Source organism: Sebastes umbrosus, chromosome 4 (genome assembly GCF_015220745.1).
Source record: "Sebastes umbrosus isolate fSebUmb1 chromosome 4, fSebUmb1.pri, whole genome shotgun sequence".
In the NCBI taxonomy this organism is placed as follows: domain Eukaryota; kingdom Metazoa; phylum Chordata; class Actinopteri; order Perciformes; family Sebastidae; genus Sebastes; species Sebastes umbrosus.
In genome coordinates this window covers 32,050,429-32,061,768 of record NC_051272.1, presented here as the reverse complement: position 1 = coordinate 32,061,768, position 11,340 = coordinate 32,050,429, and the positions used below count along the sequence as shown (strand labels likewise).

At 42.0% G+C, this 11,340-nt stretch overlaps 1 protein-coding gene across 2 annotated transcripts; it reads left to right on the top strand.

The window, feature by feature from the left end:
* Positions 1–2,137: 2,137 nt before the first annotated feature.
* mterf2 (mitochondrial transcription termination factor 2) lies at positions 2,138–5,498 on the top strand. 2 transcript variants are annotated; one of them, XM_037765994.1, is made up of 2 exons: positions 2,138–2,258; positions 4,298–5,498. In XM_037765994.1, the coding sequence occupies exon 2, from the start codon at positions 4,325–4,327 to the stop codon at positions 5,450–5,452; it is 1,128 nt and encodes a 375-aa protein (XP_037621922.1). In that variant the 5' UTR covers positions 2,138–2,258; positions 4,298–4,324; the 3' UTR covers positions 5,453–5,498. The 2 variants fall into 2 exon arrangements, with proteins under 2 accessions (XP_037621922.1, XP_037621923.1); XM_037765995.1 differs by lacking the exon at positions 2,138–2,258 and adding an exon at positions 2,286–2,394.
* Positions 5,499–11,340: the final 5,842 nt, after the last annotated feature.

Sequence of the window (11,340 nt, the reverse complement as noted above, 5' to 3'; positions counted from 1 at the left end):
GTATTATGTTATTGTCATATTACTTGTCTCCTTCACTCCATATGAAGCCTTGTGTAACGGCTCTTTGCAGCCAATAAATAGCACAAGATATCTGTACCGCTCTAAAAAGCAATACATTTCGTACCGGCGATGCATTCGCGGTTAAACGTCTCTAGTTCTAAATTGTACAAGCAGGAAATCACAACGGATAAAAACACAAAGATAAGCCTGTGGTTTAACAATGTAAAGCAGAATTTCTTTTTTTACGCTGTGATTGTTGGCTGAAATATAAAGCAATGACAGCATCTCTTTTTATTTGTTATTCAAGTCTGCTTTATCAAGAAGTCCACGTGCTGCTGGTAAAGAAGGCTCTCTATCTCTCTCTTTCGGTTTCTCAGGTTGAAAGTCCCCTGCAGCTTGCTCTAGTATTAACACGCTGACTGGAAAACCCCATACTTTAGCCACCTGAGCAACAGGTGTGTCAGGGGTTGGCTATTGGGAAATTTTGCTGTTTGCTTTTTTGAGGAGATGTCTGGCCACGTTTAAAATGGCCAGTTGAAGGATGCCCCGGTTGCGCACCTGGTGGAGCGGGTGCCCCATGTACCAACGCTGAATCCTTACTGCAGCAGCCGGGGTTTGGATCTGACCTTTGGCCCTTTGCCTCATGTTATCCCTTCTCTCTCCCCCTTTTATAACTATCACTGTCACCATCAATAAAGGCAAAAGGCCAGTTGGAATTATTTTGGAAATTTCTCCAGACTACTTTTGTAATGAGGCATATTTTATTACTTAACTCCAAAGCAGCACGCAGTGTGTGAACATCTGCAACGGGTCGGACAGCCTGTACCACATCTTGCTTGTGTTGCCCAGTGGCAGTTTGGGAAAGCTTCTCCTCTCGTCTTCCACTTAATTGCCTTTGTTTATTTCTTTGTGCTAATCATTTAATCCGAAACCCTCCCTTTTTGATGCCATTGTTCTCTGAGTTTGACTGTGCTGTCACTTGGTTACAGTTGCTTCATTAATTGAATTGTTAATAAACACAACAAAGTCATAGGAAGGATGTGGCAATGTGTCTTAAAGCTGCAGTGGGTAGAAATGGAGCAAATATTATTTAAAACAGTTATTTTCATCAGAGGGGCTTGACAAGAATTGGATCACAGTCCCAAACTGATCAGGGGGCTTGGATTAGAGGATTCTGCATACTGCCAGTATCAGATATGCATTTGTTACACCTCTTGGTTCAGCCTGTCTGTCCATTTCACTCTGCCTAGTGACATCTTCTCAGTGCTTTTGCCTATACTGGCACCTTTTGATTTTTTAAAAAAACCTGCTTTCATTTCCTCATTGCTGCAGAAATAACAAGAGCATTGTATCAAGAGAGGGTTTATAGTTATTGTGTAACTTCGCTCAACCCCTTGATACAAGCGAGAGAAACTTTTAACAGGTTGACTGCAAATAGAAGAGTGAATGACACTGTTTACTCTGCAGGCCCACATGTTTTTTCAAGCCCCTCCTATACCACTATAAAGAAAATCCTTTCCCATGAAACACAAGCTAAATCAAATATCTCCTCTGTGTTTGTGCTAGTTGGACATGATCTATCTCACGAATAACTATCACTATGCACTCTGATGACTAGCTCACTCCTGTCAACATATTGGGTATTAAAAAAGAAAGAACCTGTTTTCCCTTTGAGGCGTATCATCTGTTTACTAGTACATAAACTATAATGAACCCAGCTACCCACTCAGCAGCAGCAGCAGCAGCAGCTTCCGTGCTGCTGAGGGAACAGCTTGCAGAGCTGGTGATCAAGCATCATGATTAAGCACCAACTGTGAGAAAACTCTCCGCGTGTTCAGTCCAATTCAGCCCTGCACTGATTACACTCATCAGGGCCCCGTATGCTGCAGGGTTTGGAGGCGCACCAACATGCTGTTTGAGATACAGACTTTTGCCAAAATTATTTAATTACTGGACATATGGGCTGCAATAAGAGAGCAGGGCTTTGAAAAGAGGAGTGAAAATAGGGCATTGGGGAGCATGAAGTCAAATATGTTTTCTACATTCCGCATGATGCAATTTTTCTAAAAAAAATAAATTAATAATAATCAAAGTTATTTCAGGGTCACATTTGAATTTTTCAGGTCTTGTTGTGCTGCTTGCAGTACCAGGCGGCGCCGCTGCGGAGCGCTGTGGTGCGCAAAACAACCACACAGGCTGAGCGTAGAAGAAGATACTAGTTTCATAACAATACGTCACATCCGCCAACCGCTGCTAAGGTAACTCATTTCCTCACAAATATGTCGATATCTTAGCTGAACCCTCAACATACACACCTCTATCCACAGGTACTGATAGTAGCCACTAACCAGTGAAGTCAGCGGGTTAAAGGACGTCTCGTCCCGCGATGCTCTGGTCTGTTTCTAGCAGTTAGTTAGCAAGCAAGCTAACCTGTTAGCATGTTTCTACTGGAGTTCATTCAAGGCTTTTATTTTGAAATCGTGGACGAAACGCTTTGCTCTGCTCAGCGTGACAATAAAGTGACTTAAACTGCACTAAGGTGCTTTATTATGCTTTTGAGTGTGTTAGCTGATCGTGATTGGCAATGGGTCATAATATGAAATATATATATATATTATATATATAATATAATATATCATGCTTTTCCACTTCCCCCTATGAAACATCTGGCACCAGCTGTGCAGAAGATAAGATAAGATCAGATATTCCTTTATTAGTCCCGCAGTGGGGAAATTTGCAGTGTACAGCAGCAAGGGGATAGTGCAAAAAACAAGATGCATCAGCTAACACAGTAAAAAAAGAGCTAAACAAAGTGTAACAAAATATGAACCATTTAAATAGAAGGAAGTATAAAAAGAGGAGCAGTTTATACAGTATTGACAATAAACAGACTATTAACAAAATTGCACAAGTGGAAAATGATATTGCACAGTGAGAATGAATGAATGAAATAACCATTATCTTCTGTTAAGAAGCCAAGGCTGGGATGAAGGACTTCACCCAAAATAGCATAACAAGTACACATCAGGGTACCCTCTGTGTCAGAGCAGGAGGATTAAATTACAGAGATTTTATCACTTTACATGAACAGTATTTAATTTTAAAAATAATACAGGTAGGAATCCTAAGATTTTCTGGTGGAAAATGTATAATGGAAAATACATTTCTGTCAGTATTCTGTTAAAAGTGGAAGTTCAAGTAGTGTTTGTTTACACGAGTCAACAGGAAGCTCCAGAAATATCCCCTGGCTGTGCATAATGTCAGGAGGATGTTGTTGTTCTGCATCAAATTTCTGTTATTATTATTGTTAAGGATGCACCAATCCAAATTTTTCAGTCTCAAAACCCATATCAATACCTGGGCTTTGGGTATCAGCCGATACTGAGTACCGATCTGATGCCAGTGTTTAATTAGTAAGCTGTATGCCTCACTGTGTGGAAGAGACTGGAGTCATTATTTTATGTGTAAGGAAATATCATGCTGGACGCGAACATTGCTTTCTTAACTCTGTAAAACAAACTGTAACAGATAAATACATAGATATAAATATACTGAATTGTTATTTATTATTAAAATAATAAATCATACACCAGCAACTTGGTTAAAAAATCTTCAAGATTAACAGGAATTACAATTCAAGTGTAAACCTTTTTAATGCAGTGACAAATTGGTCAAAACTTTAACAGGAATTAAAATTACAGTATATAATGTATACTGTACACAAACATAGGATTGAATTGAATAGATCGGCCCCGTTGTCACCGATAACCGATCCAGCTATTTAAAACCGGTATCGGCCCGATATCCGATCCGGTATCAGTATCGGTGCATCCCTAAGAATAATACAGGTAGGAATCCTAAGGTTTTCTGGTGGGAAATGCATAATGAAAATACATTTCTGTCGGTAGTGGAAGTTCTAGTAGCACGACTGTGTTTGTTTACAGAAGTCAACAGGAAGCAACAGAAATATCCCCTGGCTGTGCATAATGTCAGGAGGATATTGTTGTTCTGCATAATATTACTGTGAATAGTAGAATAAAAACCATTAGAGTCATGAATGTCGGTCTCCTGTCTTGATTGAAGCACATGACATGACTTGCAGAGCAATCACCACGGCTACTACAGCTGTTGGATTCATGTTCAAATTGGGAATGTTACTGAGCATCGCTGTCAAGCTGTCATTATCTATCTCCCACTGTTACTTCAGAAGGTGAAGCTAGTATTTTTAGTAAGAAGTTGTGTTAGCTGCCTGCCTGGTTGTCACCCACTGTGGTTCCTTCTTCTCTCGCTCCTTTAGGTGATCTGCCTCGGGACTTTTGCATCAATGTTGCGCTTGATCGCAACATCCCTGTGCCTCCGGTGCCAACGTGCCACGGCTCTACCTCTACACCTGAGACCGTGTGCGACACTGAGCTCAGCAGAGAACCAGCAGACCGTGGAAGCTCTCTATGATCTCTCTGTGGACATCCAGAAGGTGCGGCAACTTAAGGGCTGGGTCCTGCATCGGAGCCCAGCCTACACTAAGGAGGTCGCTGATCTGCTGAAGGACATGGGAGCCTCGGGCTCCATCATCGCCCGGATCCTAGCAGATCACCCTGAGGCGGTCCTCTGTCGCCCGGAGCAGATGCAGGCTCAGAGGGAGCTGTGGATGTCCGTGTGCCCCAAACAGAAAGAGCTGGTTGGTATCATTGAGAAGTTCCCGGCCTCCTTCTTCACCTCGTCCAGTCACCACGACAACCAGTGGAACAACATCGCTTACTTCCAGAGCTTAAACCTCAACAAGCGAATCATCACGAAGCTCATGGCCAGCGCTCCCCAGAGCTTCAGTCGACCAGTGGAGCGGAACGAGGTGATGGTGAGCACCCTCCAGCAGGCCTACCTGGAGCTTGGGGGGGAGGAGGCCAACATGAAGATCTGGCTTCAGAAGCTGCTGAGTCAGAACCCGTTTGTTCTCATGAAGCCCCCCGAGGTGCTGAGGCAGAACCTGCTGTTCCTGAGAGACAAGGGCTTCAGCACGGCCGAGCTCCTCCGCCTCCTGTCCAAGCTCAGGGGCTTCGTCACCGAGCTGAACCCGGACAGCATGCGTCGCACCCTGGCGTACTCCCAGGACGCCATGGGCTGCTCCGAGGCAGAGCTGCGGGACATCGTCCTCATCTGCCCGGCTCTGCTCTACTACCCTGACGTTATTCTGGCTGAGCGCTTTGAGGGCCTCCTCAGCGCTGGGATCAGCATGTCTCAGATCATAGGGACTCCGACCGTTTTGGAGCTGACCACGCAGATAGTGAATCATCGCATCCAGCGACTGAGGGTGCACGGTTATGACGTAAGGACAGGTAGTCTGGAGGTCCTAAATGGCACTAAGAAGGACTTTGAGATGAGCTATGGAAAACTACAGCTGCGTAGAGAGAGACCGCTTTTTAACCCTGTCGCCCCTTTAAGAGGAGATGACTGACCGAGGTCGTATGGACTAATGGAAATTAAAGTGAATTAAAGCTGTATTGTTCTTGTGATTATTTATATCTATTTGATGTCAGTATCAGATAAAAGTGTCTTAAAGCTGCAGTGGGTAGAAATGGAGCAAATATGATTAAAAAAAGTTATTTTTATAAAACGGTCACTATATCCTGACAGTAGTGCATGAGACAGGTAATCTGAAAGAAAAATCATGTGCCTCTGTGTCCTCCGGTGTCCTCCGGTGTCCTCCTGTGTCCGGACCAGTCAGAGCTGATCTGTAGTGAGATGAGAAAGTTTGTGACCCGGCAGCCATGTTGAGATCAGTTGAGGAAATACCAAGCACCACCCACCAGCCGGAGCAAACTTTCTAATTTTACAGCTAAACAGTACACTACAAGATGTTTCTGAAAACATCTGAGGAGAGAAATAGACATTAGAGTAACAGAATATTGATTCATATTTGATCGGCGCTGCCTAGTTTGACTGTTTGATCGGAGTTCGCCACCCAATAGGAACGCTCTCTCTCTGAAATGACCTGTGATTGGCCAAAGTCTTCTGTCACGGGCTAGATTTTCTAAAGCCTGAAAACAGAGCCATGAGGAGGTGCAGAAGTCTAGTTTTCTCTCAGAACACTTGAATTACAAAATGCTGAAAGGTTATTATGGAATTTTTGCCCAATGATGCCAAAAACATACTGCCTACTGCAGGTTTAAGTCTCTAAGGTGCACTCATTTGCAGGTGCAAATTCATGTTGTAAGAGATGAGCATGGTTATGCAACGACTTCCCAGAGTGATATCAGAAAGTGAGACAAATGCAACAGCATCTGAATATGCCATGCTTTTTAGGGAAGATGTCGTCCCTCGCCAAATAAAGAATTTATTACAGCTTATTTACAAGTCACCTCATTACAATGACTTCACATGAAGCTCTGCTTGACATAACCGGGCAATGACAGACGTGCTGACTCGTCTATCAACTGTATTAACTGTGGACAAACAAGGCTTTTCAAAGCATTTCATTTACAGCCTGTGCAAGTGTCTCATTTTCACACAGTGTTCTTGGCAGCGCAACTGTTCCCCCTCAGGGAAGACAATCTAACTGTGTCTCAGATTTTTATTGTGACTTTACAGATGGAGACACTTTATTATAAGCCATTTCACCACTGAAATGTCATTATCACTTCAAATGAATTCAAGATGAGGTAAAAAAAAAAGGGAGGAAAATGAGCTTCCTCTGATTTGAACGCACTCTGCGATCTTTATTCAAAGTGGATTTTCCATTATGTTTGGCTTTATTAATAAGGTTTTCCTGTCTATTCGCGTTATATGGAGGTAAAAAAGACTGCTTTTGGGTTAGTGCCCACTTTTATTTTAGTTTAGGCCACAAAATCAATATACCATCTTACTGAGCACTGTCCAACCAAGAGAGGGCATTGTAAAATGGTCCCCCGTCTTGTTTTGAATGTGTCTTAATGCTTCAAAGCCAGCAGTAGCCCTTGAAACATGCGTAAGAGTGCCTTTAATGGGAGCGAGCTCCGCAGCTAATGAAGCCATGACTTTATGCCTCAAGGTTCCCTCGCTGTCATAATGTGGACGACGGGGGGTCACAACAAAGAGAGAGGACTAGTGTGTCCAGAGGGAGGAGGAGGAGGGTTATATACGTTAACAACTTCCACTGCCCATCTGCTGCAGTCTGCATCACTCAGCATGGCTCCGTAGTCATGGTGATAGCCACTGGGCAGATGATGCGAAAGTGAGTGCATCTAGTAATGAATGTGAGCTCAGCAGATGGATGCCTGACTAGACTTCATTTTTAAACCATTCACAACATGGAAACCCCGAGGAGGGCGACGACGGTACCTCAAGTACACCGCAGCTGACGGTTTCTAATTTTATGTTAGACGTCGGTGGCATTTTCTTAAATTCATCATGTTGCAAGGTTGTGTCTTTCAGTGGTGCCGAGCGATAAATACAAAGAGTTAATCAGGAAGGCGAGACGGATGAGACGAGGCCTCAGGTGTATAAATGCGAGTCACCTCTACTTCTTACTCACCGTCCTCTGTTGCTTCTTTTGAATTACACGGACAAGCCAGAGAGGTTAATAAGAGGGAGTATAAATTGTTAAACATGACACTGGTTGATATTAGCCACGCTTAACAAATTGCTTTTATGGGTCATATCTCAGCAGGAACAGATGACATCTGCAATTAAAAGCTATGATTTCCAGCTGAAGCCGGAGCTTGGACGACCACCGCTGCAGTAAATATTCCTCATTTTAAGTCAGCGTGAGTTACCTTTTTATTTAGAAGGATATTCATCAAAAACAACTAATGTAGGAGAAAAAGAAACTTTTTTTTGCAAGTGAAATATTCCACAATACTCAAACAAAAATACTGTTCACCTCAAAGGAAAACCTAAAGTTACAATATACATTTAAAATTCATGTTTGTCTACATATAAACACCCCTAACCTGATATTGTAATAGCTTTGGTGTTTCTTCACTTATATACTAACTTTTCTCTCCCGGCTATAGGCCAGGAAGTTTCTGTTATTACTTGTCTCTCAAAAAGAGACCCCCACCTGCACCCAGATGAGATAACACAATTATGCCGTACATACTGCAGGAGGAAAATAAATGTCACATTGATGGACGTTCAAGAGCACAAGTGGTAAATAACTTTCTGTATTGAACATTGCGTCTGAGATTCACAGCTTTGAAACATTGGCTCATCCGTCACTACTGGTAATTTCACTTGTGGTGAAGTGGTGCAGTCTGTTGGGATCGCATCACCGTCACTCCATCTTTTGAATCGCTCACTCATTCATTCACGCCTTATTTTATAATCTCCTTGGCCATTTAAAGCAGTGGTTGTCAATGTTTGTCCTTGATACTCCGAATACTGCTCCTTTTTTTTAGATCTACTCTACACAGGTGTGACCAAGAAAATCAGTGATGGCTGAATTCCATTTGGTACATGCTGGCTCACTGTCAGGGCTTACTGGGAGACTTGAAAAGTACAGAGCTATTGTTAATGTTATTAGTTACACGTGTGCTTTTCCGTCTGTGAAGAGTCAAAATGTTCCCTGGGAAAAATAATGGCAGATGCTGCTCTGTCTGAAATGTGCACGTTGCCATCTTTAGAGCAGGGTCACCTGTCAAATCTTGGAGGAGTTGGCCGTCCTACGTTGGGTCACACCCTTATTCAGTAATAGGCCTTTTTTCACAGCAAATATATTTAAACCCCCTGAGACCAGCTGACTTTACTGTCTTTCAGAGACTCTGGTAGGTTTTAGTAGGCTATGGTGAAGCTATAGATATCACATGAAACTAGAAAACCTAAGGAATCCATTGGTACCGACCATGTCATGCTACCATGTCGGGAGGGAGGCTAAATAAAGTTGGGCTAAATTTTAGCGAGGAAAAACGGGCATGGCCATTTTCAAAGGGGTCCCTTGACCTCTGACCTTCAAGATATGTGAATGGAAATGGGTTTTATGGGTACCCACGAGTCTCTCCTTTACATACATGCCCACTTTATGATAATCACATGCAGTTTGGGGCAAAAACCATGCAGTTATTTTTGCCTATATACTAAAATGGTTTATTTGTATATTTCTGCATACTGGGGTCCCTAAACAGTCTTGAATACATAAATTGGGTATCACTGTAAAGCTGAGACTCTTGTGGATCCAATGAGCCCAAATGTATTCATGTTTGATGATGTTAGTCCCCATAGGAGACATTTCATTGTAGAGAGACCATTTTTTGAAACTTGACCTCACTGTATAAAATGACCTGTGGTGACCTCTAGGATAATCACAGCCTCATGAAACTTTACAGCCACAAACTAGAGACCTAGAGCATTCAGAGGATGGATGGCTTTCCTAGCTTGATTGACAATAAGGGGGTTTAAACTATTGAGTATTAAAATCCCTGACCTCCTTGTACATCTATTTCTTGAGATATGTTATACAGACGTAGGCAAAATTGTTTGTACTCTTCCGTTAAAGAAAGAAAACCCCACAATGGTCACTGAAATAACTTGAAACTGACAAAAGTAATAATAAATAAAAATTTACTGAAAATTAACTAATGAAAATCAGCTGTTGCTTTTGAATTGTGGTTCAACAGAATCATTTTAAAAAACAAACTGATGAAACTGGCCTGGACAAAAATGATGGTAGCCCTAGAAAAGATGTAAAATAATGTGACCATAGGGACATGTTAAACTAAGGTGTGTCCTGTAAATAGCATCACAGGTATCTTCAAACTTGTAATCAGTCAGTCTGCCTATTTAAAGGGTGAAAAGTAGTCACTGTGCTGTTTGGTATCATGGTGTGTACCACACTGAACATGGACCACAGAAAGCTAAGGAGAGAGTTGTCTCAGGAGATCAGAAAGAACATTATAGACCTTCATGTTAAAGGTAAAGGCTATAAGACCATCTCCAAGCAGCCTGATGTTCCTGTGACTACAGCTGCTCATATTATTCAGAAGTTTAAGGTCCATGGGACTGTAGCCTACCTCCCTGGACATGGCCGCAAGAGGAAAATTGATGACAAATCGAAGAGACGGATAATACGAATGGTAACCAAAGAGCCCAGAACAACTTCCAAAGAGATTAGAGGTGAACTCCAAGGTCAAGGTACATCAGTGTCAGATCGCACCATCCGTCACTGTTTGAGCCAAAGTGGACTTAATGGAAGACGACCAAGGAGGACACCAAATCATAAAAAAGCAAGACTGGAATTTGCCAAAATGCATATTGACAAGCCACAAAGCTTCTGGGAGAATGCCCTTTGGACAGATGAGACAAAACTGGAGCTTTTTGGCAAGTCACATCAGCTCTATGTTCACAGACGAAGAGATGAAGCATCCAAAGAAAAGAACACTGTACCTAATGTGAAACATGGAGGAGGCTCGGTTATGTTATGGGGCTGCTTTGCTGCATCTGGCACAGGGTGTCTTGAATCTGTGCAGGGTACAATGAAATCTGAAGACTATCAAGGCATTCTGGAGCGAAATGTGCTGCCCAGTGTCAGAAAGCTTGGTCTCAGTTGCAGGTCTCAAACAGGATAATGACCCAAAACACAGCTAAAAACACCCAAGAATGGCTAAGAACAAAACATTGGACTGTTATGAAGTGGCCTTCTATGAGCCCTGATCTAAATCCTATTGAACATCTGTGGAAGGAGCTGAAACATGCAGTCTGGAGAAGGCACCCTTCAAACCTGAGACAGCTAGAGCAGTTTGCTCAAGAGGAGTGGGCCAACATACCTGTCGACAGGTGCAGAAGTCTCATTGAGAGTTACAGAAATCGCTTGTTTGCAGTGATTGCCTCAAAAGGTTGTGCAACTAAATATTAAGTTAAGAGTACCATCATTTTTGTCCAGGCCAGTTTCATTAGTTTGTTTTTTAAAATGATTCTGTTGAACCACAATTCAAAAGCAATGTCTCATTTTCATTAGTTAATTTTCAATAAATTTTTATTTATTATTACTTTTCTCAGTTTCAAGTTATTTCAGTGACTTTTGTGGGTTTTTCTTTCTTTAACGGAAGAGTACCAACAATTTTGCCTACGTCTGTATATCTTCCTGTTTACTGTTTTATATAACTTTGATTTATTCTGTAGTGAAGTCGCTGTGACCATTATTATTATAACAATACTATTACAAGACCATCAATACCCAATAGAGCTTTCTGAGACAGTTTTGTGTAAATCTGGGATGTATTGTTAAGTAGTTATCACCAGCATAAAGGTTGGCCTTCTGTCCGTTGTCTTATTGATGTGCCTCCATCTAGTGGCTAAAGGAATCACATACAAACAGATGAATAAGAAAATTTCAAAATGAAAAATAAATTTACAAAATGTCAGTTGTTTCTC